The 27,612-nt window shown below is 37.4% G+C and overlaps 1 protein-coding gene across 5 annotated transcripts in view; it reads right to left on the reverse strand.

The window, feature by feature from the left end:
- Window positions 1-27,612, reverse strand: part of Stxbp5 (syntaxin binding protein 5) — a 151,477-nt gene that overhangs the window by 67,801 nt on the left and 56,064 nt on the right. For all 5 annotated transcript variants that reach the window (XM_057763270.1, XM_057763275.1, XM_057763272.1 and 2 more), the window contains exons 7-11: window positions 25,835-25,918; window positions 23,679-23,802; window positions 12,879-12,957; window positions 1,693-1,847; window positions 557-629 (exon numbers count right to left, since the gene is read on the reverse strand). In XM_057763270.1, the coding sequence (XP_057619253.1) occupies window positions 557-629; window positions 1,693-1,847; window positions 12,879-12,957; window positions 23,679-23,802; window positions 25,835-25,918 (515 nt within the window). The remainder of the gene's footprint in view (window positions 1-556; window positions 630-1,692; window positions 1,848-12,878; window positions 12,958-23,678; window positions 23,803-25,834; window positions 25,919-27,612) is intronic.

A 27,612-nucleotide genomic window follows, 5' to 3' on the forward strand; every position in this document is an offset into this window, starting at 1 on the left:
ATTTTTTTCTCTTTTTACCCTACAGGTCCTTTGTGAATAAACTATGACTTTCAGTTAGTGTTTTATATGGGATTCTTGAGTGTGTGAGTAAGTGGGTCTCTTTCTTTTGCCTTCTCTTGGGTTCTTATCCTTCTGTTTGTTTTGTCCAATTCCAATGTGTCAGATTTTGTTTTTTCTTATTATATTTTATTATTTCCCTGAAAAGACTGTTTATTTTTTAATTAGAGACAGAAAGGGAGAGGATCTGGATGGGAGATGAAGAGGGGAGAAAGTGAGAGCCGAGGCAGGGGAAACTGTAATCAGGATATATTAACACAGGGGGAAACATCTATTTTCAATAAAAGGAAAATAAGAAACAAAAATCTATTAGATTCATTATAATAAATAAATTTAGGATTATAGAAATGTGAATCTGGAGCACTGAAAAGAGATCATGTATGGAAATATGAAGTTTTCAAAGGAAAGTAATAGCCAATGGCATGCTAAAAGATCCTATAGGTTTTATTCCCCCCGACACACACACATAGTAATAGAATTGCTCACCCAGTGTTCTTACCCATTTTGTGCAAGGTCTATCAGTACTAAATCCTTTTCCAGAAGAACAACCACAGCATATGGTTCTTGAAAATCTAAAATATGAGAGTAATGAATGACCAGTTGGTTGCTTTACAGACACAAGAGGGCAGTCACAGATAATGGGCGTTTCTGGCTTCTTTTTCTTGTTCCAGTTTCTGAGTGTTTAGCATTCTGATGAGCCCAGGATAGTTCGTACAATTTATATGTCTTGAATGAGATACATTTACAAAATAACCCATTCAAAATTCTTGCATATAAGAGTAAGACAAGAACATCAAAGAAGCTTCTATGACATTACTTATTTCAGGGAAGTGGCAAAGGTATCAAAACCACAATTTAATCCTGACCAATTCCATTATGGACTCTCAGATAAACTGACAGAGTTCTGTTATCTTTTTCAAATGTTAATATGTGTCTCTTAGTTTATAAAATGTATTCATTACATCTTTAAACTTCAGAGAGATCCAAATGAAATGAAAAGATACACATTTGAGTTCATTCTCTGCGTTAACTTGTCTATGCTTCAGTGTCCCTAACTACCTGACCAGTACTAGTCTAGATGCTGTCACGAAGGAACCTTTTAGAAATGACTAACATTTGATCTGGTAAACTGAAGAAAGTGTTTTCTCTGAACGGCTGGGCTGGCTGGCCTAAACCTATCAGGTGAAGGCCTTAAAGGCAAAGACAGCTTTCCTTCAAAGGCATACTTCTGAGTGAGGTTTAAACCCACAATCCCTCCCCAAAGTTCCCGAACCATGACTTGAACTCACTCTGGAATTTCTAGACTGTTATTCACCCCAACCAAGTCCTTCATATAACACACACAAACCTACATGGTCTCCATTTCTCTGGAGAAATATAGCTAGTAGGATGCACTACTGTGCCACAAAATTGAAAATACTTAATATGGGCAGTGTCTACTTTAGGAAGGTATTTAATATTAATGTACAATACAGACGAGATAAAGTGTATTGAAAAAAAGAGATGAAATAAAATTGGCCATGTTATGGCAGAAGGAAATCTTCCCTTAAAGCATTAGGACATTAGTATGTGGAAACTACTTAAGACAGCATATGTCTTTTTTGAATATTAATATTTATGAAGAGTGAGTCTTACCATTTGGGTATGGTGTTTCACAGAGAGTGAGAAAGTCAACAATTGAATAGTCCATTTCCAGCACAGCCGTGCTTTTCCCGTGCATCACGGTTAAGCAAGGCCTTCTTCCCACAGTGTCATAGGACAAGCCCCCCGACAAAATAATGAAAGGTTCCCTGGAAACAGAAACAATACCATGGATCACAAATGTTAGAGTGGACACTACCTTTTCTGCTGTATCATCCACTTATTCAGTGACATTATCATCTAAAAATTTATATAGCACGTAATGGAAGAATTCTATGTGGAATTTTTAACGTGATTAAGCTCAAACCTAGTTTGCTAAAGATTAAACTACAATAAAAATGAGCATGATCCACATGACCCCTTGACCTCCTCCTGGTTCTTATTTTGTTTCCTATGGACAGTTGCCATAAAGTTTTCTCTAAACTTCTGTGCATTTTCTACCTTAGTCCTAATAAGCCTTCTCAACAACTGCTCCCCAGAAAGTTTTATGGCTTCAGATAGCTGCGGTACATAACACACTGCCCTTTCAAGGATGCATCAAGAATTGGACTAGCTACAAACCACTCAACAACTGGGAAAAGAGTCACTCAAAAATTTTCCTATAGGCCTTAATGTTTCCTAGCACAGCTGCGAGGGCTGTGGCTTGCCTTTTTAATACTTACGTTCCCAGAACCACAACATGGGACACCTAACCTCACTCCCCATATTGGTAATGATGAAAACTACATGACTGATCTAGAGTCTGGAACCTAGACCTATATTTTAAAAGCTGCACCTATATATCTTTTCATATATTACCATATGGGTATATATCTTTGCCTTAACTTGATATTTGTTTGTATGAAGTATTTAATATGTGGCAGGCAAATCATTCAAAATCATGTACGTGCTTTTTAAAAATATCTTCATTTATACATTCAATGAAAGGCGTATCAGTGGGAAAGTACGCATGAGTGCAGGTTCCTGAGGAGGCCAGAATAGAATGCCATATTCCCTGGAGCTGGAGTGATGTGAATCATGGGAACCAAACCTGTGCTCTCTAAAGAGCATGCTCAGCTGGGCGGTGGTGGCACACACCTTTAATCCCAGCACTTGGGAGGCAGAGGCAGGTGGATCTTTGTGAGTTCGAGACCAGCCTGGTCTACAAAAGCTACTTCCAGGACAGGCTCCAAAACCACAGAGAAACCCTGTCTCAAAAAACCAAAATAAATAAATAAATAAAAATAAAAAATAAAGAGCATGCTCATCTGGATCTCCAGCCCCTCATTTACAATGCATTAGTTTTAAAGAAAAATGTTTACATTAAGGCTGGAATATTTCTTTTTCATGGTGAAATCCTACTTTCTTCACATGTGTGAGATTTCTAAGTCTTCACATCTACCATACGCAGCACGTAACGACACGTAATGGTAACAGGGCCAGGTCTGGAGTTCAAGCACCAGCATTTACCTCTGCATGCTGGATTCCACATCCATGACACAAAGACATACCTAACCTGCAGACAATTCTGTAATTAAGAAGTTCCTTGTCCACAGAACCCTAAGAGCTACCCATTATAATTGTTGATGTTAGCAAATCATTATGATTGTCCACTGTGATAGTTCCCTTTTGGGGCATGCACCAAAATACATACACAAATAATAAAAAAATAAAAATAAAAATTTTAAATTATTTTATAGTAAACAAGAATAAATTTCACTGAGATTTAGTTAGTTAGATAAGCAGTTAGTTAGATACCTTATAAATAAATATAAGTATTGGGGCAAATAAAGAATTTTTTTCTTAGTTATGTACCTATTTAAAGTACAGAAAACGTGGGGAATAAAAATATATGTGTATGTTTGTGCGTGTATGTTCCTATGTACGATAATATTGTAAAAATATACCCTCATGCATCCTACCTTCCTGCTGCTTTATTTTCCTATAGTTTTTATGATTTAAAATGAATTTATTTTGCTCATGGTCTGTTCCATCAAAATATAGCTTCCATGAAGCCTTTTTAACTATGTTGCTCTATCTACAACAGTATCTTGAACAGTGTCCACGACACTAGAAAAATGTTATACTGTCCTTCAAATGAATTAATAAACAAAGTCTATGCTTCATGACCATTTTTACATATTATTTATATTTATCATTAATATGATTTAGATAATATTATTTTTCTGGATAAATTCCAAAACTCAAATTTCAAAGATTTATCTTGAGTAAAACCATGCTCCCACAGCCATTGTTTCAAGCCCTAATCACTGTATAGTTATAATCATGGTAACAGATACTATTTAATTTTCCTGTACTTCCTATCACATAAAATGAATAAAATCAAATTTATCTTTATTTATCTCACTGCTACTTTGCCTCTCCTATAACTTACAACTAAATTGAAAATAGTTATAAAGTTCACTGGTTAATAACTATTCCTTAAATGTCAACCGAGTGGGACTCCTGGGTGGTTTTATAAGTGTTATTCAAGGCTGTTAGGTAAATATTTATTTACAAGCAACCAATTTCAAAAACCGAACAATGACATCATCACCGGCGCTATGAGCAGAGGACAGCTGAGCTACAGCACAACGTCTACAGCTACCCTTAGTCCAATGAGCTATGTGATCAGTTCACAGCCTTAAATAACACTGTGGCAATTAGTTGAGACTATCCTCATTAGACAAGTGACTTTTTTGTTCTGTGGATCTGCGAGATCTATTTCTTTCCTGAAGCAGAAGGAAAAGAATGGTGTGAATTAAAAAAAAAACAAAACAACAACAGTTGAAGGGAATGCCGACTGACTCGCCATCAGTCATTTTCATTTCCCTGCACGCTTGCTAAACCTAACAGCAATACCTTTTCTCTATTTGTAGTGTGGCTACGATGAAACTCACAGTAAGTTCATTATACCCTAAGCTTAAGAGAAAATATTAACACTTTACCAGGATAAACTAGTCAAATATAACGACAAGTTTCAAGGATTTAACTCTACATACCAAAATCTGTAAAATTTCAAAGTTGTACCTGGCATTTGGACTTATAAAAGGTCTAATGAGCTAGATTATTTATAGGTAACATATGAATTATGGAGGTGAAGAAGATTTGATCTTTCTTAAATGAAAAGGCTAGGCTTTCGGATGTCATGTGGAGTCTTAGAAGTGACATAATTTTATTCTATGACTTTCAGAAGAATGTTAGCTCAGTCTCCAAATGGCATCGGATGTCAACCAGACCCTAATTCAGAAGCTCCCTATGTCCCTTTGCAAGTCTTCTATTTGTTTAAGAAGCTAAGCCCATCATTTGGTGCACATGCTTTCTTCATTTTATGAACCTCTCCAAGCCCCTTGAGGTAGCTTTAGGGTAAGCTGTGTTCCAGTCAGAAGCTGTCCTCACCGAATGAACCAACTTTAGGTGTCCACAAAGACTCACCTACTGCAGTTCCATGATAACATCTGTTCACTGACTCGAATATTTTTGAGTATTTGTGTTTTGGGGGATAAACAAGTATTCTCACATCCAGTCTAGCCACACAGTTCCCACCCTGAAGAAATCAGTAGAGTGGAGAGACGGGCTGGCTGAAGCTGTCAGGCCAAGCCACTAAGGTGGTGACAGATGAGATGAGGCCAGAATGAAAAGAGACTAGCTGTTCGGAGTAGTTAGTTTGGTGGGGAGAAGGAGGTACACACTGTCTATCAAAAATGACCAATGAAGACTGGGGAGACGCCTCAGAAGTTAAGGACACTGGCTGCCCTTCCAGAGGACTTCGGTTCAGTTGCTAACACCCACGTGGCAACTTAAAACCAGCTGTAACTCCAGTTCCAGGAGATTGTGTGCACAGGTTCACTTCCATACATCCACGTGAACCACTCACACACAAAGAAAAGAAAAACAAATAGGGAAATTACAAAGATCAGGAGACAGTTTAGTCTGAGGAAACAAAGGGCCATAACAACAGTCAAGGTGTTCATGGTAACGGGATGCAGGGTTCTGATCCTGCAAACACTGTGCACTCTGTTGGTGTCTATGGAATTAGCCACCAACTTTCCAAGTCACAATTTATTGGGCTGTGGCCTTTATATAATATTTGGAAAGTTATTCACTTTATTTGGTTAAATCCTGTTTTAAAACAGCTCAGCCAATATTTCTCCTGTCCCAAAAGCCTTTCTTTATTTATCCATACAGCAGGCAGTCTTCTCTGGCATGTTCCTAAGAACTTTTCTCACACTTCTTTCTACCTTAATTGCCAGAGTTTATCTATTTTCCTTCTGTAATCTCTGATATTAGAGATCCTGCCCTAGGTCACAAATACACATAAATTTAAAATGGTTTTGTGAAAGGCATTTTGACTATGACTAAAGGATAACCTTACTTTGACAGTAAGCCCAGTGCTCTCATTACTGGCCTGAGGCATGACTCCTTGGACTTATTACCAGAGTGGAGAAGGCACATGACACAGAAGCCTCCAGTGAGCTTCCACATGCCTCGTCCTAAAAGCCAAGACCAACACTCACACTAAAGCTGCAGAAACTCAAGTAATTAGAGTCAAGCAGTACATGATTCTTTGCCTTAAAACATACTAAAGAAGAACACAAGCACTGACCGCCTATAATCTCCTGCTTCTCACTGTCGGCGTCTCCACACCTTCCCCCTGCTCTCTGATCCTGCTAATTCCTTCACTGTGGTCCCAACTTGCTCTGATTTCAGACAGCCTGCTAGGATTAATCATCTAGCTACTACTGAATAAACATTTAAGAATAGTTTACTTAAATTATAAACTATTAAAAGTAATTAAAAATAAAAGTAAATAAGCAATCATCAAATTATCAGTTTAAACTATAAACTGTTTCTGATAATTTTTGTTTAATTATAAGCTACTAAAGATAATTTTAAGTACGCACACAATGTAAAGCAGAGCTACTTGCTATGCTACCACAGTCCAGGTACCTGATGTCCTTCTACAGCAGAACTAGTGGGCTTCAGGGGAAACACTAGCGGATGGGCCCACAATAGTACTCCTAACTTTATCATTCATTAATCAGACATGAAATGCTACATTGTCAGTTCTGCCATTGTCCACATTACTCATTGCATACATTACTAATCTTTGAAATCATCAATACTTGATTCCAAATGGAAAGCATGATTTGACTTCAGAGAGAACCAAACAGTCTCTAGTGCAAATTATTAATATTTAACCTGGATGGTCTGGTGGAAATATATGCCCTGATATTTTGCATCAAAAAAAGTTATATTTACATGTGACAATAGTAAATAGATTTATGAATAAATATGAGCTATGGCTTTGATAAGTGACTGTGGTCACATCCATTCTTCCTTTCAGAAGTGACATTTACTCTGTATTAGTGTATACCGTAAATACTGAGGTTTTGTTTTGTTTAAGAAAGGTACTTGAGAGAATTTTCTGAGTCCTAGCAGACTCTGAATATAGATTTTTGAACAACATTGGAACTATTAACACTTTGCAGATTTTCCAACAAACCAAATGTGTGTTACATAGAGATGAACGGAGGTGGAAGATTATGACTTCAAAGTGGTATCTTTGGTCTTAAAACCAACAAGGGCAAACTTGTGCCTGTTGAGCTTGGTTGTCAACTTGAGAGGACTTAAAATCATCTCTGGGTGATAACATCTTAAGATAAACCTCTGGGTGTGGCTGGAAGGGTGTTTGCAGTGAGGCTTAACTGTGACAGGAAGCTCACCTTGCCTGTGGCTGGCACCCTTCTATAGGTGCTGGTCCTGGAGTGGGAAACAGCATGGCCTGAGCAAAGCATAACCACTGATGGCTCTGCTTCCTGGGGGTGCAGAAGATATGACCACTATTTTATGGCCCTGCTGCCTCAGGCAGAGCTGCCCTCACAGTCAGGCTCCCTGCCATGATAGACTGCATAGCCTTGTGATGTCAGCCAAGATAAGTGACGTTGTTTCTATCAGATATTCTGTCAAAGCAACAAGTAGCCAATGCAATGTGCGAAGTATTTGTTTTGTTGGAGAGACACATCACGCAAAAATCTTCATGGTATTTAAGAAAGAATGTCTTCTCTATGTCTGTACTTCTGCTTCACTCTGACTCTTTCCCGAAATCTTCATTTTTTATACTTTGCAGTTTCAATAGCCCTTTCTTTTCTCCATTATTTGTATTTTAATTTACCATGAGAATCTCCAGTTCCATCCATTCTCCTGACACTGTCATAATTTTATTCTTTGATTTATCATTCTTTGGATATATATCCCAAAGTGGTATATAGTTGAGTATTTGGTACTGATTTCCAGTTTATATTCTAGTTATATAAGTCTACATCCACATTAAGCATACAAGGGACCCTTTCCCACATCCCTGTCAGCATCTGTTGTTATAAATATCTTAGTAATAGCCATTCTGACTGGGGCAAGATGGAGCCTCAAAACAGTTTGAATTATATTTCTCTGACGACTAGAAATGGTGAACATTTTTTCAGTAAATATTGGTTATTTATGTTTCTTCTTCTGAGAAGTATCTACTCAACTCAAATGCTCACTTTTGATGGAATGACATGGGTTTTCAATATTTTATTAAAATTTTATTTATCGGGGGCTGGAGAGATGGCTCAGCGCTTAAGAGGACTGACTCTTCTTCCAGAGGTCCTGAGTTCAATTCCCAGCAACCACATGGTGGCTCACAACCATCTGTAATGAGATCTGGTGCCCTCTTCAGGGGTGCAGGTACACATACAGGCAGAGTATTGTATTCACAATAAATAAATAAATCAAAAAAATTTTACTTATCTATTTTGTGTGTCCATCTACTCATATATGTGTTTGAGCAACACGGGAAGTCAGAGAACAACTGGTGGGAGTTAGCTTTCTCCTTCTACCACGTGGGGCTTGGGAACTGAACTCAGTTCATCAAAGTTAGTGCCAGTGCTTTAAATGGCTGAGCCTTAAACTGATGAGGTTTGAATGGCCTGCTATTGCTATTTCTTGACCTCTTCCTGTTCCCCCTACCCCTCTTCCTCCTTTTTCTTATCTCAATGATCCGACTTCTCCTTTGTACCTTGAAGTTAGTGTCTCATGTGCAAAACCAGTGTTTGGGAACTGGATTCAAAGGGTTCCAAGCTGACAGGGAGTCATTCTTTCTGTACGTGTTCCTTTTTCTAAACTCCAACAACATCTGATCCATTTTAGTACTGGTTAAATGTACCCCCATAGTTTAGTAAGTGTCCATTTTGGTAAAGCTTTAACCAATAAATTTTCCAAAGGGATTAAAAATGGTTTGTAAATTAAGAGTTAATATCTAATATCAATTTTATCAGTAAAAAACAAACAACCAGATAAAGAGGTAAGTTTTAAAGTGTGCATATAAGAGGGACATGGAAAATGCAGCTCTTGAAATTGCTAGAGGGAGGCCTGGGGAAAGACCCAAACTTGGGCATATATTATATAACTAGTATATGAAATATTCTAATGTTAGAAACAGCAATCAATCTAGAAGATAGCTTTCTAGCCATATATCAGAAAATAAAGTAACAGACTCCCCCTCAAAAAACGAAGAATTAACAAAAGCAGCAAGCAGTCTGATGTGACTCCAGGAGAAGTTACACTGCAAGCATAAAGCTTCCAAATTAGTGAGCAGAGTACTGGATTTGAAAAAAGTGTCAATTCAAGGCTTCCATTACTTACACTAATTCAGAGGCTTCCTGTCTTTTTCTTACCATAACCCATTCTAAGAAGGGCAGTTTTCTTTATGATTCAGTATATAAATGTATGATGTGAACCAGAGTATCAGGGATTAACGCCGACTGCTAAAGGCACACACTCTGTTACTTCCTATTGTCCTTTACCAATTAAAAACTTATGGTCACAACCAACACAATTACTTTCGCAGCCCATAAGTGGATCACCATTATCTGATGTTTAAAAATATTTTTTAATCACTGAATCAAATCAGTGTTTCTCAGCTGAGGTGATTATTAACTTAGGGACAAATATTAGTTCCTGAGTGACAAAATCACTCAGGCTTGCCACTTGTTCATCTACTTTGGATAAAATGAAACCTGCATTCTGGATGTTTGTCAGAAGTATTAAATATTACTTGGAGACAGTATTAAGTGAGGTATAAAACAGTGTTAAGGGAAGAGCATGCTAGAACATTCTTACATTTTTTGCTAACTGTTATATGAGGTGGTCCTTATTAAGGGTCCCACTTTAATGTAGGGACATAGCCCCACCCATTGGGGGCGTGTTCGCCTCGGGCTAATGTTTACGGATAAATCTGCGGGGCGTGAGCCCAGCAGCCTTTTTCTTTTGCTCCGCTTTTCCGGTACACCGCGGGAACCTGTGGTCCTGTAAGTTTATTTCCTTATTAAAGCTGTATATATCTATATAATCTGTCTGCATTCATTTGCGCCGCCACACTTTAAAGATAATGAAACAGGCACAGACAGCTAGCTGGTACCCCAACTGAGCAATGAGAGCAGCGGAGGCAAGATGCATAGCTAAGTGGTCTTTTTATATACACCCAACACCCCCGTGCTAATGATGGATATGTATTCACCACAGAACTCTCCACCTCTCTTTTTTCTCAAAGAAATAACTTGAGCAGGTCTCATTAGCATTTGACTCCTGACTTTTTAACAATTAAAGGGGGGTGGACTTGTGTGTATGTACCTATGTCTGTGTGCAGGCCAAAAGATGGTGTCAGAGCCCCTGGACATTATGAACCAGCACTTAATACACATGACTGCTGGGTACCAAACCAAAGTCCTATCTGTAAGAGCTGTAGGTGCTCTTAACTGCTCAGCTATCTTTCTAGCCCCTTGCTATTCCTTTTAATAAGAATCGGCTGCTTAATGAAGTAGTGCCATATTTAAATAAACTACTAGTTAAATAAATTATTTCTTAATCTGTACTATCACTAACTTCATTGCATCAAAAGAAGAATCCATGCTTTCTAGATTTCATAGCAATATCAAGAGTCCATACGTACCTATACTTTATATAAATCTACCTATATCACCTATACCTAACCATATTTGTTTCCTAACTCTTCACATTCAGCAACACTAAGCTAGGATCTGGACAGACAGAGGCTGGGGATGCATCTCAGCAACAGAGAACCTACTCAGTATGCATAAGGTCCTAGCTTCTGTCCTTAACACAGGGCTGTAGGATGGGGGGGGGCTTTAAACTGAAATAGCTGTGTTTCATGCCTCATGCTTCAATGATGTTTAATACTTGAAGAGGATTCAAGCATTCAATAAGTAACTTCGTTACTAATGTCATGTGTAAGTCCTAGAATGGAAACCTGCATCTCTCAAGAGCATATTTCTGGAGACCCTAAGCCAGCCACGGAGGCCATTATTCTAAAAAGAGAAACATGCAGAGATAGAGGGAAAGGAGAAGGGTCCTCACCCCTAGAATGACTTCTAGGTGAAGAGAAGAACATGAACAGGACCTCTGCACGTGTGGTGACAGCTCCCCCGAAAGCCTCAGAGTTTGCCAACAGGAAATGAAACTGCATGCTTGCTATGACAGCACCAAATGATGCTCTAGGCGGGCAGGAGTGGGTTCTTACACTAGCGAATCTAAGACAAAAGTTGTGGAGCACAACAAAATAAAAACTTCCTTAATTTATTCAATTTCCTATCCAGGGTAAAAAAAAAAAAAGAAATTTAAGGAGACAGTTAAAATGCTATCCTACTGCTCGTATTAGATAATTTAAATAATTACCTACATATATTAAATTTTTCCTTCAAATCTGTGACAGGAAAGCAGCGCTGCCATCTTGAGTAAGGGGACTGAAGCAGCGGCATTGTCATGAGAACGAGCAGGTGCGGGCACAGAGGACGGTGGCCTGGGCTTGCTCCTTGGTTTGCAACATTTAAAGAACTCACTTTATGATGCATGTAAATCCAGACATTTTTTCTGGGCTGTTTCCTTTGTTTATCTTCTGCTACTGTTGCTTTTGTTATTCCTTTTCTTTTCTAGTTTAATTCTTTTGTAACAGGACAAATGTGACAAATGCTGATGAACTGAGGGTTTCCTAAGGAAAAAGGTACCTGTGTATACATGGGCAGCTCACTAAACTCATCAGTCACCTATGGCACATGTATTTAAAAACAAGAACATCCAAGCAAAAAGAAATCAGATAACTCTGTGTCAAAGATTATACAGTGAGGACCAAGGTCAAATAAACAATGTTCTGCCTCTTGGAATTCATTCAACTTATTATCTGTTTCTGCATCAATTCTAGCAATGAACTCCTACTAGATCTCACAGGAAGGTAGGAATGATGAAAAAATAAATAAGAACAATCTTTTCTTCTTTTCCAAAAAAAAAAAATCAGAGCTTTTTCTCCCAGGAAGACAGAGCAAAGCTGAGTCAGGAAGCCAGGTTGAAAGGGACAGAGGACAGTTCTCACACCTTGTTGATAACCTGGAATATGCAAATGGGCCAGCAGCATCAGAATTTCCTGCAAATTGAATCAAAACTGACTCTGGACCTCAATGCACAGTTTTCTGATTCAATTTAAGAACCCTGTACTATACTATATAGATTCCCACTCTTTATTAAAGACAATGAATCAAAATTGTAATCAAAGAAACCCAATTCCTTTGGAAATTAAAGAGATACAGAATTTTCATAGAAACACTTTAAGGAATTTTTTATGTATATTAGGTGTACACATTTAGTAGAGCTTTTGATACATAAAAGTAAGACATTTAGATTGTGCAAACTGTCTAATTTGTATAAATATTTCATATGAGCATCAGCATTGTAATACAATTAATAATCTTTTTAAAGTATAAATTGCATTCATTTCTGTAATTCAAATATTATGAAATTTGATTTCTGAATATATGACTTTTAGTTAACACATGTAGGGTAGATTATATCATAATTAGTTCCTTTCATCACCTTTTCAATACTGTTCACACTAGCAAATAAACATCACTGTTTCCAAGTACCAGCAAAATAGATTAATTATGTCTGGTATGAAATAATTTACTTTACAAGAGGTAGAAATCAAAACCAGAAGAGCCTCAGGTAATTTTCCTAATTATGTGTTTTATTAAATTATGAAAGCATAGAAATTAAGACAGGGTGGTCTCGTCTAAAGTCAGGCTTCAACATTCACTCTGCAGCTCCCAGGGCTATCTGCATCATCTGCAACAGTGAACGCGGCACAGGACGCTTACCCAGATCTAGTCGTTTTGAACTCCACCTTGAGGATCGGCTTGCATGGCTCTGGTTTCTTCCCATCCTTTAGCTGTTTTCCTAAAATATATTGTCCTGCATTACATTCTACATTACTCTACATTCTTACACTGATAATTTACAAAGGGAAAACAAATATATTAAAATACTCTTTCAGACAAAATTACTGCTAACTTCATATATGAATAGCTGATAAGATAAAAATGAAATATAATGAAACCCATCAATAAATGGTTTAAAATAATTTTGAAAGAAATATTTAGAATGAAATAAGACATTTTATAATCATGAAATCAAATTACTTGAAATTATGTGAAATACTGTCAAAAAGGCAAAGAAATTGAATAACCTAATGTTTATGTGATTAAATCCTAGCAAGAGAACATGGTAGTCTTCCCAGAGGTTAACTGTGGCTACTAGATAAGTAATGTAGAGTTTCAACTCACCTAGTGAATAAACATTTTAAAATAGCACAATTTGAAAAATAATAAATGTCTATCACATTTTCACCCAAGCACCATGGCCTGCAAAATTAAATTGTTAATACATTCATTAACATTTCTTCTAAAGAAAAATGATTATAAACCAACCTATTGCAATATATATTTTTCATTTAAAAATATTGCTATTCATTATTTAAATTTAGAGGTTCATGGCAGAAACACAAAAAACATCTACCCTCCCTTTTTTAAAAGAGAAAGATTAGTACTCTCCGTGACATTACATTTCTCCTGACAATTCATGAAAAAAAAGAAAAAGAAATTGGGGACAGTCTTGAGGACCCTTAGAAACTCCCATCCCAGCACACCCTAGGTCCTCTTACAACTTGAGCTTTGTGCCCTAGTCCCTACCACATTCTGTACTTCCTGTGTGCTCCTTCCTTTGCCATTGTTCAGCATGAGAGAAAGAGATAAAAGAGGGGGAGGGGAGCGTAAGAGAGAAAGAGAGAGAGAGGGGAAGAGAGAGAGAGATGTCTTCTGTTTTTTTTTTTTAAAAGAAGCAATAAATATAAAATGGAAAAAAGAAAGCATATTTAACAAACAGTGCTGGCATAACTGGATATCAACATGTAGAAGAATGAAAATATATCCATATCTATCAACACCTCACAGAAGAGAAAGTGGGAAATACTTGAACACATTGACACAGGAGACCACTTCCTAAATATAAAGCCAGGAGCACTGACACTGAGATAAACAATTAATAAGTGGGACCTCCTGAAACTGAAAAGCTTCTATAAAGCAAAGGAAAAAGTCAACAAGACAAAACAACAGCCTACAGAATGGGAAAAGATCTTCACTAACCCCACATCAGACAGAGCTCTGATCTCCAAAATATACAAAGAACTCAAGAAACTGGTCATAAAAAGAACAAATAATCCAATAAAAAAAAATGAAGTACAGACCTAAACAAAGAACTCTCAACAGAGGAATCTAAAATGGTTGAAAGACACTTAAGTAAATGCTCAACATCCTTAATCATCAGAGAAATGCAAATCAAAACAACTCTGAGATTCCATCTTACACCTGTAAGAATGGCCAAGATCAAAAACACTGATGACAACTTATGCTGGAAAGGTTGTGGGGTAAAGGGAACACTCCTGCACTGCTGGTGGGAATGCAAGCTGATGCAACCCCTTTGGATGTCAGTGTGGCGATTTCTCAGAAAATTAGGAAACAACCTTCCTCAAGACCCAGTAATACCATTTTGGGTATATATCTAAAGGATGCTCAATCGTGCCACAAAGATATGTGCTCAACTATGTTCACAGCGCATTGTGTGTCATAGCCAGAAACTGGAAGCAACCTAAATGCCCTTCGACTAAAGAATGGATAAGGAAAATGTGGTACATTTACAGAATGGAGTACTACACAGCAGAAAAACATAACAACATCTTGAATTTTGCAGGAAAATGGGTGGAGTGAGAAAACATTGTTTTGAGTGAGGTAACCCAGATACAGAAAGACAATTATCACAAGTACTCACTCATAGGTGGTTTTTAAACATAAAGCAAAGAAAACCAGCCCACAAATCACAATCCCAGAGAACCTAGACAACAATGAGGACCCTAAGAGAGACTTACATAGATCTAATCTACATGGGAAGTAGAAAAAGACAAGATCTCCTGAGTAAATTGGGAGCGTGGGGACCTTCGGAGAGAGTTGAAGCAGAGGGGAGAGGTAGGGAGGGTAGTAGAGAAAAATGTAGAGCTCAATAAAAATAATAATAATAAAAGAGAAGCAGAAGTAAAACTGTTTAGTTTTTAGGTATTGAGACTGCATTTCTAAGCATTTATTGGGAAGACACAAAGGTTAAGAGGGTATGTGTACAAGGACAGAAATACAGCATCATGGCAGGTGTCTATGGATGTCGGATCCCCTGGAACTGGAGCCACAGTTATTGTGAGCTGCCTGACACGAGTGGTGCTCACTAAGTGGACTCTCCAGCCCCAAACACTGTCAGTATTTAGAGGACACTAGTGCACTGACTGAGGTTTTCTGAGACTAAGTTTGTATATCTTCTATAAAAACTAAAACAAGAATGTTTTATCTCCTTTTCTTGCTCAACTGTCTTTTGAAATTGCTAATATTGTATTTTAGCATCCAGTCTTTTATTATTATTCATTTGTAAGTTTACTTAAGTAAAAGCACAGGCCAGTTCTTTGAACTCTGTAAACTGAGTTTGCCTTGTCAAAATACTGAAAATATCTGATTGATTACAAAATACACCTTCATAAATCACAATAACCCAATTCCACATCTTCTTTCCTTCTTATCAGAAAGATAATTATTATATTTCTTTAACTTCTTTGGTCATCTAGTTACCATGAGTTGGTCTAAGACATACTGATATTTTATTCCAGAATTTCATCATGCAAATTCATTTTCCCCTGCCAATACTGAAACTATCCTTATTTACTCTGAATACAACTGATCACTAACTAGCAGCCAAGTCAGGTTGTCCTGATGTATTACCATTAAAGTCATGTTCAAGGTGTCAATCTTATGTGTACTATTGGAAAGTCATTTACTACATCTTGGGCATGAGGCTTCAAACTTTTTATTATACTCTGATATAAATTCATCACACATGGCTCTGTTTTCATTCCTGATACTTGTCAAAACTCTACCCATTCTTATCTAAATTCCTCCACTTGTCAACATAGACTAGTATTGATTTGCAATAACGCTCTTCTTTTTATGCTTTTGTTCCTTTATACATTCTCACTAAAATAATCTTATGGTCCTCTTTTCTACTTCATAATAGCCCTCTTCTTCAAGGTCCAGCTTAAATATCCTGAATTTGTGGAATATTCCTATTTATCCTCAGTCCAAAAACAGAGCTAGCCATGTAGTATTACATATGCTTTTATCAACAGCTGTTAAAATGTTTGCAGTTATCAGTTTATAAATCACTTTAACTACTTGACTGTGAGTTTATCAAGGCTGATAACATTCTAGTAACTGATCCACAAGAAACTGGAGGTCTTCAATAAATATCTGCTGAGTAAGGTTCATTTTTTAAAAATCTGACAAAAATTAGTCTAAGTAAATTGAACTCAAACAGTTATACCACACATACATCCTCCTTCTAGAGCAATGTCCAGTGTGACTGCCACAGATTGCATGCGACTACTGGGTACCTAATATGTGTGTGGTCAGTCCAAGTTAAGATGGGCTGTGGATGTAAAATACTAGATTTCAAAACTCTGAACTATCCCAATCCTGTATGTTTGGTTACTTAACAAAATATTTTTTGCATACTGAAAAGAATGAGAAATATCTTAATTTGTATATTTAGTCACATAATGAAATATCATTTTCATAATTTAGAGTTAGATAAAATATAGTATTGAATTAGTTTTGTCTGATTTATTTTACTGAATTTAACACTACTGTTAGTTAACTTTTAAGTTACCTAAGTGGCTCAAATTATATTCCAATTAGGATATGACTTTCTAAAAAATTAGTTGGCCAACTGGAAAAACACATTGCCAATACTAATAACATTATTTCGAAATAATAGGCTGGGAGACTTTACCATGCTTATTTAGTGTGGAACTGAAGCTCATTTCAAGCATTAAAGGCTAGGGATGAGGTGGAATCTGGGCTCCATAAGACAAGAAGATTATGATTTATGATGCATTGTTGAAAGTTCATATTCTCCTGGGTACGCCCCAAGCACTGAAAGATACTCGTCCTGCCCACTCCAAAAGAATCCCTAAGAGTTTCTCTTTGAGCTCCAGGAGCCAGATGTTATTGCTACAGCCAGAAACTTAGCACAATCCTGCCATGGAGAGCTGAAATATAGAAAGCTTCAAAAGTTCTCCACGTATCCATTCTTCTGCCTTTTTGATTCTTTGAATTTAAGAAACAGTCTTATTTAAGATAATCATCAGTCTGACTACAGAGCAAGCATGGACAGTTCGGGCACCCTCTCCTCTATTGCTTAGGGTCTTAGCTGGGATTATCCTTGTGGATTCCTGGGAATTTTCCTAGAGCCAGGTTTCTTGCTAACCCCATAATGGCTCCCTCAACCAAGATATCTCTTTCATTGCTCTCCTTCCATTCCCTCAAGTTCGCCTCAACCCTCTCCTTACCCCTTCTTCTTCCCCTTCCCCCTTTCCTTCTACACCCCGCCCCCATGCTCCCAATTTTGTCAGATGATCTTGTCTGTTTTCAATTTCCAGGTGGGTCTATATATGTTTTTCTTTGGGTTCACCTTATTACTTAGCTTCTCTAGGATCATGAACTATAGGCTCAATGTCCTTTGTTTATAGCTAGTATCCACTTACTAGTGAGTACTTGCCCTGTAGTCAGATTATCGTACATATTACCATAGAACCTTTGCCCAAAAACAGAAGGAAACAGAGACAGAGACCCACATCAGAGCACTGGACTGAGCTCCCAAGATCCAGCTGAAGAGTAGAAGGAATGAGAATATGAGCAAAGAGGTCAAGACCATGAAGGGTTCATTCACTGAACCAGTTTACCTGAACTAATGGGAGCTCACCAACTCCAGCTGGACTGGGACAGAACATGCATAGGACCAAACTAGTCACTCTGAATGTGGTTGACAGTTGTATGGCTGGGGCAGACTGAGGGGCCACTGACAGTGGCACTGGGATTTGTCTCTACTGCATGTACTAGCTTTTGGGATCCTATTCCTTTTGGATGTATGCCTTGCTCAGCTTAGATGTAGTAGGGAGGGCCTTGGACCTTCCAAAAAGCAATGTGCCTTATCCTCTCTTAGGATTGGAGGGGACGGGGTGGGAATATGTCTGGAGGGAATGGGAGGAGGGGAGGGAGTGGGAATTTGGATTGGTATTTTTTGTAAATCTAATTTAAAAAAAGAAAGGGGTCTGCAAAGTTCTTTGAAAGATAAAAGCTAGAGTGGGTGTGGTGGTAAACACCTTTAATCCCAATGCTTGGGAGGCAGAGGCAGACAGACCTCTGTGAATTCAAGGTGTGGTAGCACACACATTTGGGAGGCAGAGACAGGCAGATCTCTGAGTTCAAGGACAGCCTGGTCTACAGAGTGAGTTCCAGGACATAGATACACAGAAACCCTGTCTCAAAAAGCCAAAAATTAAAAATAAAAGAAATAGAGGTTAAAAAAAGCCACATAACAATGAAAAAATACACAGAGTCTGGATACTGTATGTTATTATGCTTTTTTTTGAACTGTTTGAATGCTGAGGAAGGAGCAACAGCTGCTAAAACATATTTGCTTATAAATGCTGCTGAATTAATCCAAGATAGGTATTTTGAAAATACCTTGACTTCAAAAGACATGTTACTTTGGAGAAGAGGTTTTGCTTTTGTTTCCACAGGAAATGAGAGGCTGTGCCTTCATTTTGAGTGAAGAAAAATCAGGTTTGATCAAGGAAGATCACCTGAGAAATCTCTGGTAGAAACAGATAGCTTAGATGTCTGAGTTCTATATCCAGAACAGTTTCAAAACTGCTGCCTGAGATGATCAAGACTCATAGGATACTCCAGTCAGGACCTGATCATAATTCTAAGTTTTCTTTAGGTTCCCATAAGATTATCAGTGCCCCCAACCAGCAGGAAGTAGCCTTGAAAACTGTGCCCACATTCCCAAAAAATGGACTATGGATGTTCTTGTAAAAAAAAAAAAAAAAAGAGGGGGAGGTGGTACAGGACAACTCTCTATATTCTCTCAATTATGTTTTAAATAAATGCTGATTGGCCAGTAGCCAGGCAAGAAGTAGAGGCAGGACACCAGTCAGGAAGTAGAGGCAGGTCGATGAGAACAGGAGAATTCTGGGAAGAGGGAAGCTCCCTCTGCAGTCCTGTCCAGACACAGAAGAAGCAAGATGTGACTACACCACTGAAAAAGGGACTGAGCCATGTGGCTAACACAGATAAGAATAATGGGCTAATGTAAGTCATAAGAGTTAATAAGAAGCCTGAGCTAATGGGACAATCAGTTTATAGTTATGTAAACCTCTTTGTGATTTCTTTGGGACTTAACGTTAAGACTGCAGGAACTGGGCAGGACAAGGACTAGGCAGGACAGAAAACCCTGACAACACTAGAGGAAAGTTTTTATAACAGGTATAGTTTTACTTTTAGGCTTATGGTGAATTAAATGTAGATAAATAAAATTCTTTGTATCTTTCATTCTTAACATATAATACTAACTTTCAGAGATGTGAACTTCAATGTAATTTTAATTAAGTGGCCCTTGAATAGAATAAAATTTCCCCTTCATGTACTATAGATAAAACTGTTGATTGAATTGATGACTATGTTCTAGAAACTTAAAACTAGAAAATGAAACTATTATTTCCTATTGAGGACATCTATTGATTGTGAATATCTAGCATCTCCATTTCCTTAGGGAGTCAACTACTCTAGTGAAGCTGACAATTACCAACATTCTCATCTAATGGTTCCTCACCCCAGCCCAGGACTACAGTGCAGACCTATGTGGGGACCCTGACCCAGAAAAATCACTTAAGCAGGTTGATAGTTTCAGGATAAGAACAGCCATGGCAGGACTATCAAACACTCTCTTCTAAATAAAAGCTTTCCTGTCACAGCAGAAAAGCTAACCAAAAAGGAACAGCAGAGCTTAGCCCAGTTTACCACATGAAGCACTATCTGCAGATAAATGACTTTACATTTTCTATTAAAATTAAATTTGTGAAATAAAATTCTGCTCAATTTCCACATATAGATAAACACTTGATAATTTATCTTTCATTTCTGCCATTTTATAATTAATAAACCTAAGTCCCAGAGGATAGAGGATAGAAATTATCTTCACAAGGTGTGTATATACATTGTATACATGCATGTGTGTATGTATGTATTCATGTACACATATGCATAGGAACATGTGTTCATATATGTATACATATACATGGAACCTTGAAGCTGATGTCATATATCTTCCCCAATGACTCTCCACTTTTTAAATTTTAATTCCACAGGGTCTCACATTAAACTCAAAGCTTGGTGATTCCTGCTAGCCACATAGGTCCAGGAACTCCCTGCCTCTGCCTTGGGAATGCTGCATTTATAGGTGGCTGTCATGAATTTGACCTTTTATATCAGTTTTAGAGATCTGAACTTTGGTCCTCACATAAATGCTTTATCTACTAAACCACCTCTCCAGCCCCTTTACTAAGTCTCTCATGTATATCAAAGTTAGAAAAAGACTCAAGGTTGTCCGATTGCTAGGGAGATGGTTTTTCATATTCATAAGAACTACAATAAAAATACTATTTTAGCTTATTTAGACAATCAAAAATCATCTGATATTTAATAGCATAAAGAAAAATTTCAACTTTAATTCAGTAATTCCAAAACTTCTTTAACTATGTTATACTTCCTGTATCAAAAATGTCATCACCTACAACAAACAAACAGATGTGTGTAGGAAAAGGAAATGTATTTTGTGGGAACATTAATATATCTCACTCAGTAAACACAATTCCAAAATCTCTATCCAGTAAAATCACATATGCACACAGCATATCATAATGTCTAGGTACTCTCCGTTATATAGCCTATGATCATATAGTAGAGTCAATAAATATTTGTTGAATAAATAAATTTAATTCTCAGAACAGCATGAGGAAACTGGATTAAGTTTCATTATCATTTCTAGTTACAGACAATAAGGAGATTCAGAAATGCTAACTGGCTTCCCAAAGGCCACAGAATTTCTGCTTTGAAATCCCACATTAGGCTAATGTCTTATTAGGTATTCTGAATACATCTTTAAAGAATGTATTAACTTTGGGGCTGGAAATACAGCTCAGTTGATAGAATGGTTGTGTACCGTGCACAATGACCTGGGTTCAATCTACAACAGCACTAGACCAAAACAGAATACATTAATGTCTCCTTTAAAATGAGACATGGTAGCACTAACCACCATGCTAATGCACTATTTATATTGTGCAGGTGGTCCCACCACCAAAACTATTAAAATCAGATTAAAACTAACAATGCACAAAACTCTAAAATATGTTTAAAGTAATTGAACAATCATTAAGTTAAAAATTAAAAGCAAGAAGTTATTTTATGAGTAAAGAAAATTAAATTTTATTATATCAGAATGAATGGTTGATATTCTGAAAATTATGTCCCACGAAAATATTATATAGAGAATAAATGGTATCTTGTTTGGGACACAGACATATTTTTGCCTTGTAATTGGGGTCTGCTATAGAATTCAGCTGGTAACAGAAACTTAGTGTTGGGAGGTTACCACTGCCAGTGGCCAGCTAAGCAGTGATTTATATAGATATGAATAATTTGCATTGGTATGGATTATAAGGTCAATTTTGTTATATGTATATGTATTTCTGATATTAATTAAGGTATTTTGATTGTGTAGTTCATTTAAAAATGTAACGTATATAGGTTGTTAATGGATAATCATCAGTAATAGTCAAGCTTGTAGTCATGTTAGTTAGATTTTCTATATATAGAGAGATATATTTCAGTTAGATAGACCTTCTTCATATCTTTCAAAGACTGCAGAATATGGCATTTAAAATATTTTAATAACTTAGGGTTTTTCATGACAATGAGACACGTCTGCTCCTGGCAGCACCAATCTACTTCAAGAGGAAGATGGGCATCGAAGAAGGAACCTTATGGAGTTTGATAGCCATTTGGGCAAGAAACTGCTCTTGCCTGGACTATTGCATAAACTGGACACAAAGAACCCGCAGAGAGAGGACTGCTGAACTTGCCTAAAGGTGAGATGGTCTTTCGGGGTTCCTGATTCATGAAAGAGTCTACGAGACATTCTGCAGGACACAGCAGAAAGTGACTGAACTGTCTTTGGAATTTTCCTGTTTCATGGAAATGTCTGCTGGAAACTATGGGCCTGTAGGCTGAAGATGGATGCCCCAACGGTACAGAGGAACTTTGGGTGACTGTCCAGGAAGCGAGATGTCTCTGTCATTTCTAGAGTTTTCTTATTTCTTGTTTACTTAGGTAATATTATATCCTTCTGGAGTCTTTGATGGAGTTGAAGAATAAATAGATAGTTATAGTTTTCCTTAATTATGATAAAAGATAAAGTAGATATAAATATTGCAACTGTAATTCTTGCTTGATAACTGTTTTGTTATATGTAATCTTACTATGTTAAAGTGAAAGCCTTTCTTTTTTGTTTAAACAGAAAAAGGGGAAATGATGGAGGTGGGTCTTGTATTTATCTGTTGCTTTCATTGGTTAATTAATAAAGAAAACTGCTTGGCCCTGATAGGACAGAAAATTAGGTAGGCGGAGTAGACAGAACAGAATGCTGGGAGAAAGAAGCTGAATCAGTGAGTCGCCATGATTCTCCCACTCCAGACAGACGCAGGTTAAGATCTTTCCTGGTAAGCCAGCTCATGGTGCTACACAGAATATTAGAAATGGGTTAGATCAACATGTAAGAGCTAGCCAATAAGAGGCTGGAATGAATGGGCCAGGCAGTGTTCAAAAGAATACAGTTTCCGTGTAATTATTTTGGGTATAAAGCTAGCCGTGCAGGTGGCCGGGTGCCAGGAACGTAGCCTGCCGCTCATATTACAACAAGTGATCACATGGAAGACATAGTAAAACTCATTCGCTTTCTGTTAATTTAGGTATATATAAAATATTTTACATAAATAAAATTAAACATGTAATAAAACTAGTGCCTTCTACATTTAGCCACTGCACCGTGTTAGGAAAGCTATTCTACTTCTTCACATGTACCACAAGAAAATAATGCACTGTATTTATGTTGTTTGTCTTCTAACTTTGAAAAAAACTGTAACTCGAATGTTCCTCGCCTTACTGTGCAACAATAAGTGCAGTAGGGACTTTTCTCCCGAGAGACTTAAGCACTGTAGAAACTGACCTGACTACACTCTCTTGACGCAACAAACGCTGCAGGGAGGCGCTATGTGCTCGCTGAGTCCCCTGGGATCCGCAAACTCTGGATGCCTTCAACACTCACACACCATTCTCAAATGCATGAAATTACCTGCAGTTGAGGCCTTGATGTTTCAACGACACTGTCACATATACATCAACAGCTTGTGGCAATTTTAAGAAGACGAAAGTTAAGTCTCTTACAATTAACAACATAATCTGCCTCTGGACAGATGAAGACATGATATTCAGGCGATATCAGAGTATTAGTTCCATGAAATGATCATAACATTCTTCATCCACTAAAACTAAGACAAAATCAACCCCCCCAAACCATACAACAGTCTATCATAATTTGGGTAGTCTTTAACATGGAGGTATCCTTACCATGAGGAGTGATGGTCTGTACAGGTTTAGCAGGGGACCTCACATTCCATATGGTCAAAGTACCATCAGAATGACTGCAAATAAATTGTTTTCCTTCATGATGCCAAGCCACAGAGTGAATAGCCTACACAGGGTGAAGAATTCTATTATCATACTAGTGACAAATGGTTTGGCAATTGATTTTAAAAGAATTTTTATAGTTTCCAAGCTAGACAATATATTAACTACATTCTCAAAATAACTTAGTCTTCCTACAATACAAATAAGACATTTCATATTGGAACTGTTTAATTCCCCCTAATAAAGCATTTATTAAGCATACATTAGGACTGTGACAATGACATATACAATATGACATACAACAAGTTCAGGAAAAGTGTTCTTAGAGCATATCAGAATCAGCCCCACCCAAACAGAAACTACTAAGTTACGACAAACAATGCAGGATGGAAAAAGTCAGCCACCCTGAGATAAAAGAATCTCTAAAACCCTATCCTAAAATTCAAAATTTTTATTAAGGATTAAGATCAATAAAAACTCCTCAGGATGAACATCAAAGCTTATTTTCAATGCCTCAAAATAATTATGGAGGCAATTTTTAATCTGAGGAAATCATACTCGTTTCCTTTGAATTACTTTATTCCATGTGTATTAGTGTTTTGCCTCAATATACGTCTGTAAACTAGTGTGCTCCTAGTGTACACAGAGGCCAGAGAGGACACTGGATCATCTGGAAATGGGGATTACAGAGAATTGTGAGACCCCATGTGGATGTTGGTAATCAAATCTGAGTCCTCTGGAAAGCACTCAGGGCTCTTAACCATCTTTCCAGTCCCCCAAGGAGACCCTTAATCCCTGTGCCATCTCTTCAGACCCATGAGAAGATCCTTTCTGATTAGAATATTATAGTTCTAATCCACATCCGGAAAGTTTGTGACTGACGTGTTTGTCCTCTATTTTTTCCTTCTAAATTATGACTTTTCTCTATAAATCATATTTTTAGAAAATCAATTCCTGAGGTTTGCTTTGAATTTCTTATTTTCGAGTCAGCGTGATGTACTTTTCTTTCTTAATGGTCAGCTGACTTTCAAAGGTGCCCTGATGAACTATAGGAACTGCACGGCACAGCAAGAAAGCAGTCAACGTAAATGCACGAAAAAGTCTATCATACAAATACAGCCAACACTTTAAGTTATTTCAATGTTTCCTTATTTGGGTTCTTTGTGTGTTTATAAATTTAAGCTAAAATTATACAGCATTTTAATAGAGGTTGGATGAAAACATTTACATGATTAGGAACACAGAGCGTACATGTGAACATTTAATACAATATTTCTGATTCAAAATATTTCTACCAAAATTTGAAATAGAGTAGTAGGCAAACTGCTCCAAATATACTTAAGTCACTATAAAACCTCAATTTTAAGATAAATTTTACGGGTGCTAGAAAGATGGCTTAGTGGTTAGGAGTGCTGGCTGCTCTTTCAAAGGACCCAGGTTCAATTCCCAGCACCCAATGGCAGCTTGCAACTGTCTGTAACTCCAGGATCTCATACCCTCACATACACATACATGTAGGCAAAACACCAATGCACATAAAATAAAAATTACATTAAAAATAAAATAACTTTTACCTTTATATATACTATCGTGAAGTTATTTCCATAGAATGTGATTAGTGTTGAGAAGTTAACCAAAGCTATTCAAAACATTATTTTAAAAAGTAAGATAAAACACATGTATTGTTTGGAATATGACTGCTGAGCAGTGCAACCTGAATCTAGTGAAGGAGAAACATTAGAGAAATGGATAGTCCTCAAAGCACCGATTGCTCTGTAGAAGGTGCATGCAAGGACTGCTGCAGCTACATGAGCTGTGGGTACAACAACGCTTCTCAGAGAGAGCGCCATGACTCAGAAGGTTCACTGATGACTGATACCAACAACGTACTGGGTGCTCTAACTCCTTGGAAAGGAAGGTGATATGAAGGTATTACTAATGGAATACATATATATGAATGTATCTTAATACAATTAGAAAAACTTCTGTAACTACCCTAACATCAAATCAAGGCCAAGACTGAAAATCCAATTCCTTGAGAAGCTGTTGGGAGCTATAGGAATGTCAAGATCTGTACGGGATAGCATTGTTGTTACCTCGTCATACGTGTATCTGTAGTCCGCCTTCTTCGACTTGAGGTCCCAGAGGACAACTGTTCCAGACTCAAAGCCGATCAAAAGCTGGAGAAAGGAAAGAACACCTTACTGAGAAGTGACTTGTTTCCTGCATAAAGTATTTATTTTGGACAATAAAGCTAATCACTATTCATATCCTTCATGCATAAAACTTTAATATAGTCAAACACCTGCACTGGGGGTTGCTAATCACACAGATGACAAATGAGAACATGGCAGGGCGGAGTTACATGCCTTTGATGATTAGTGACTCAAAATACAACTGATACTGCAAAGAGAAAGCAAGTTTCTTGAAGTCATGAGCCTATATTCTGATACATTTCTAAAAATTACTAATAAATTTGTGCACTTATATGTGTTTGAGATATTACATTTTCAAAGATCTATATATCATCAAGGAATTTCACTCAATGTACCTACTGATTAATTTCAATAAATCATCCCATATTCTTACATGAAATTAAAGCTGAAGGTTCCGATAACCATACTGCTTCCCAACATTAAGCCAGAATGTATCTTCTACACTATGTACATCCTCTGGAACCTGATGGCTCTCTATACTGTGTGCCCTGACGACCACAACGAATCAGCTGTCTGTCACAGACCTGGCAGTCATCATGAATGCTAGTCCTGCCTTCAACAAAAAAAACCCATTAACTAACTTTAATATGATGTTCTGCATCTTTCTCATTTATATCCCCCATCTCTAGTACCTCCTCCTGGAAAAATAGAGATTTCCTTTCTGACCCATTTCATATTGGAAGACTGGCTACAATATCCGAAGCTGAAAAAGAAATATGTATGCTTCTACTTAAAATCTGTCAGCCTCACCATTCTACTCATGATAAAATAAAAAATCAACTATACAATTATCAGATTTATCACTGTCTAATTTCTACTAAGTTCTCCAAAATTGGCCCTCACACCTCTCCTACCCAACACACTCCATTTGCTGATTCCGGAATTTGTTTCTCCAATCATTCTCATATTTAACTTTTGTCCATGCTGCCTTCCTGTCTGGGGGGAGCAGGGTGCTGTTTAAATGGAATCCCCTGATTAGCCCCACTTATCTTCAGATGTGCTCTTAGCAGCTGCCTCTGGGGAAGACTTCCCTGATAATGGGCTATCATGATTATGTTAACTGAAGTAGGACAAACCATCCTAAATGTAGACAGCACCCTCCATGGGCTGGGGTCCTAGACTGAAAGACAATAAAGTGAGCTAAGCATTAGCTATATAGGTGAACATTAGCTACGAAAGGTGAGCATTAGCTATCAGAGGTGAAACACATACTCCTGAAAAGACCTTGCCATGGTTTCCTTTCCTCCAGAGAGCTCGGATACATGATATGGCAGTGTCCCATAGAGAACGAAGGACATTCAGAAATAACAAAAGGAAAAATTTATAAACTGATAAACTATGTTAGCAGGTCAAGGTATAGGTAAAGAAAGAGCTCTGGGTGTGAAAGTGCCACTTCATAGACTTTTAACTTTAAGGAGTTTGCTTTGACTGTTGACATTTTTAATAATCTAAGGAGGTCACAGTACTCTTTAGCCTCTTGCAGCCTGATACAACATCCAAATGAAGTCAGAAATATGCCCAACAAGTTAGGGTTGAATGATTGCAAGCTTCTCAGATCTTCTCTACAGAAGCAGGTCAAGGAAAATAAGAACCTAAGTTATGTAAGTCCTCGGAAAATCTCCACAGGATTTATTCCTACTAGAAGGCTTCATTTGGCA

The sequence above is a fragment of the Chionomys nivalis genome, chromosome 2 (assembly GCF_950005125.1).
Source record: "Chionomys nivalis chromosome 2, mChiNiv1.1, whole genome shotgun sequence".
Taxonomy (NCBI): Eukaryota; Metazoa; Chordata; class Mammalia; order Rodentia; family Cricetidae; genus Chionomys; species Chionomys nivalis.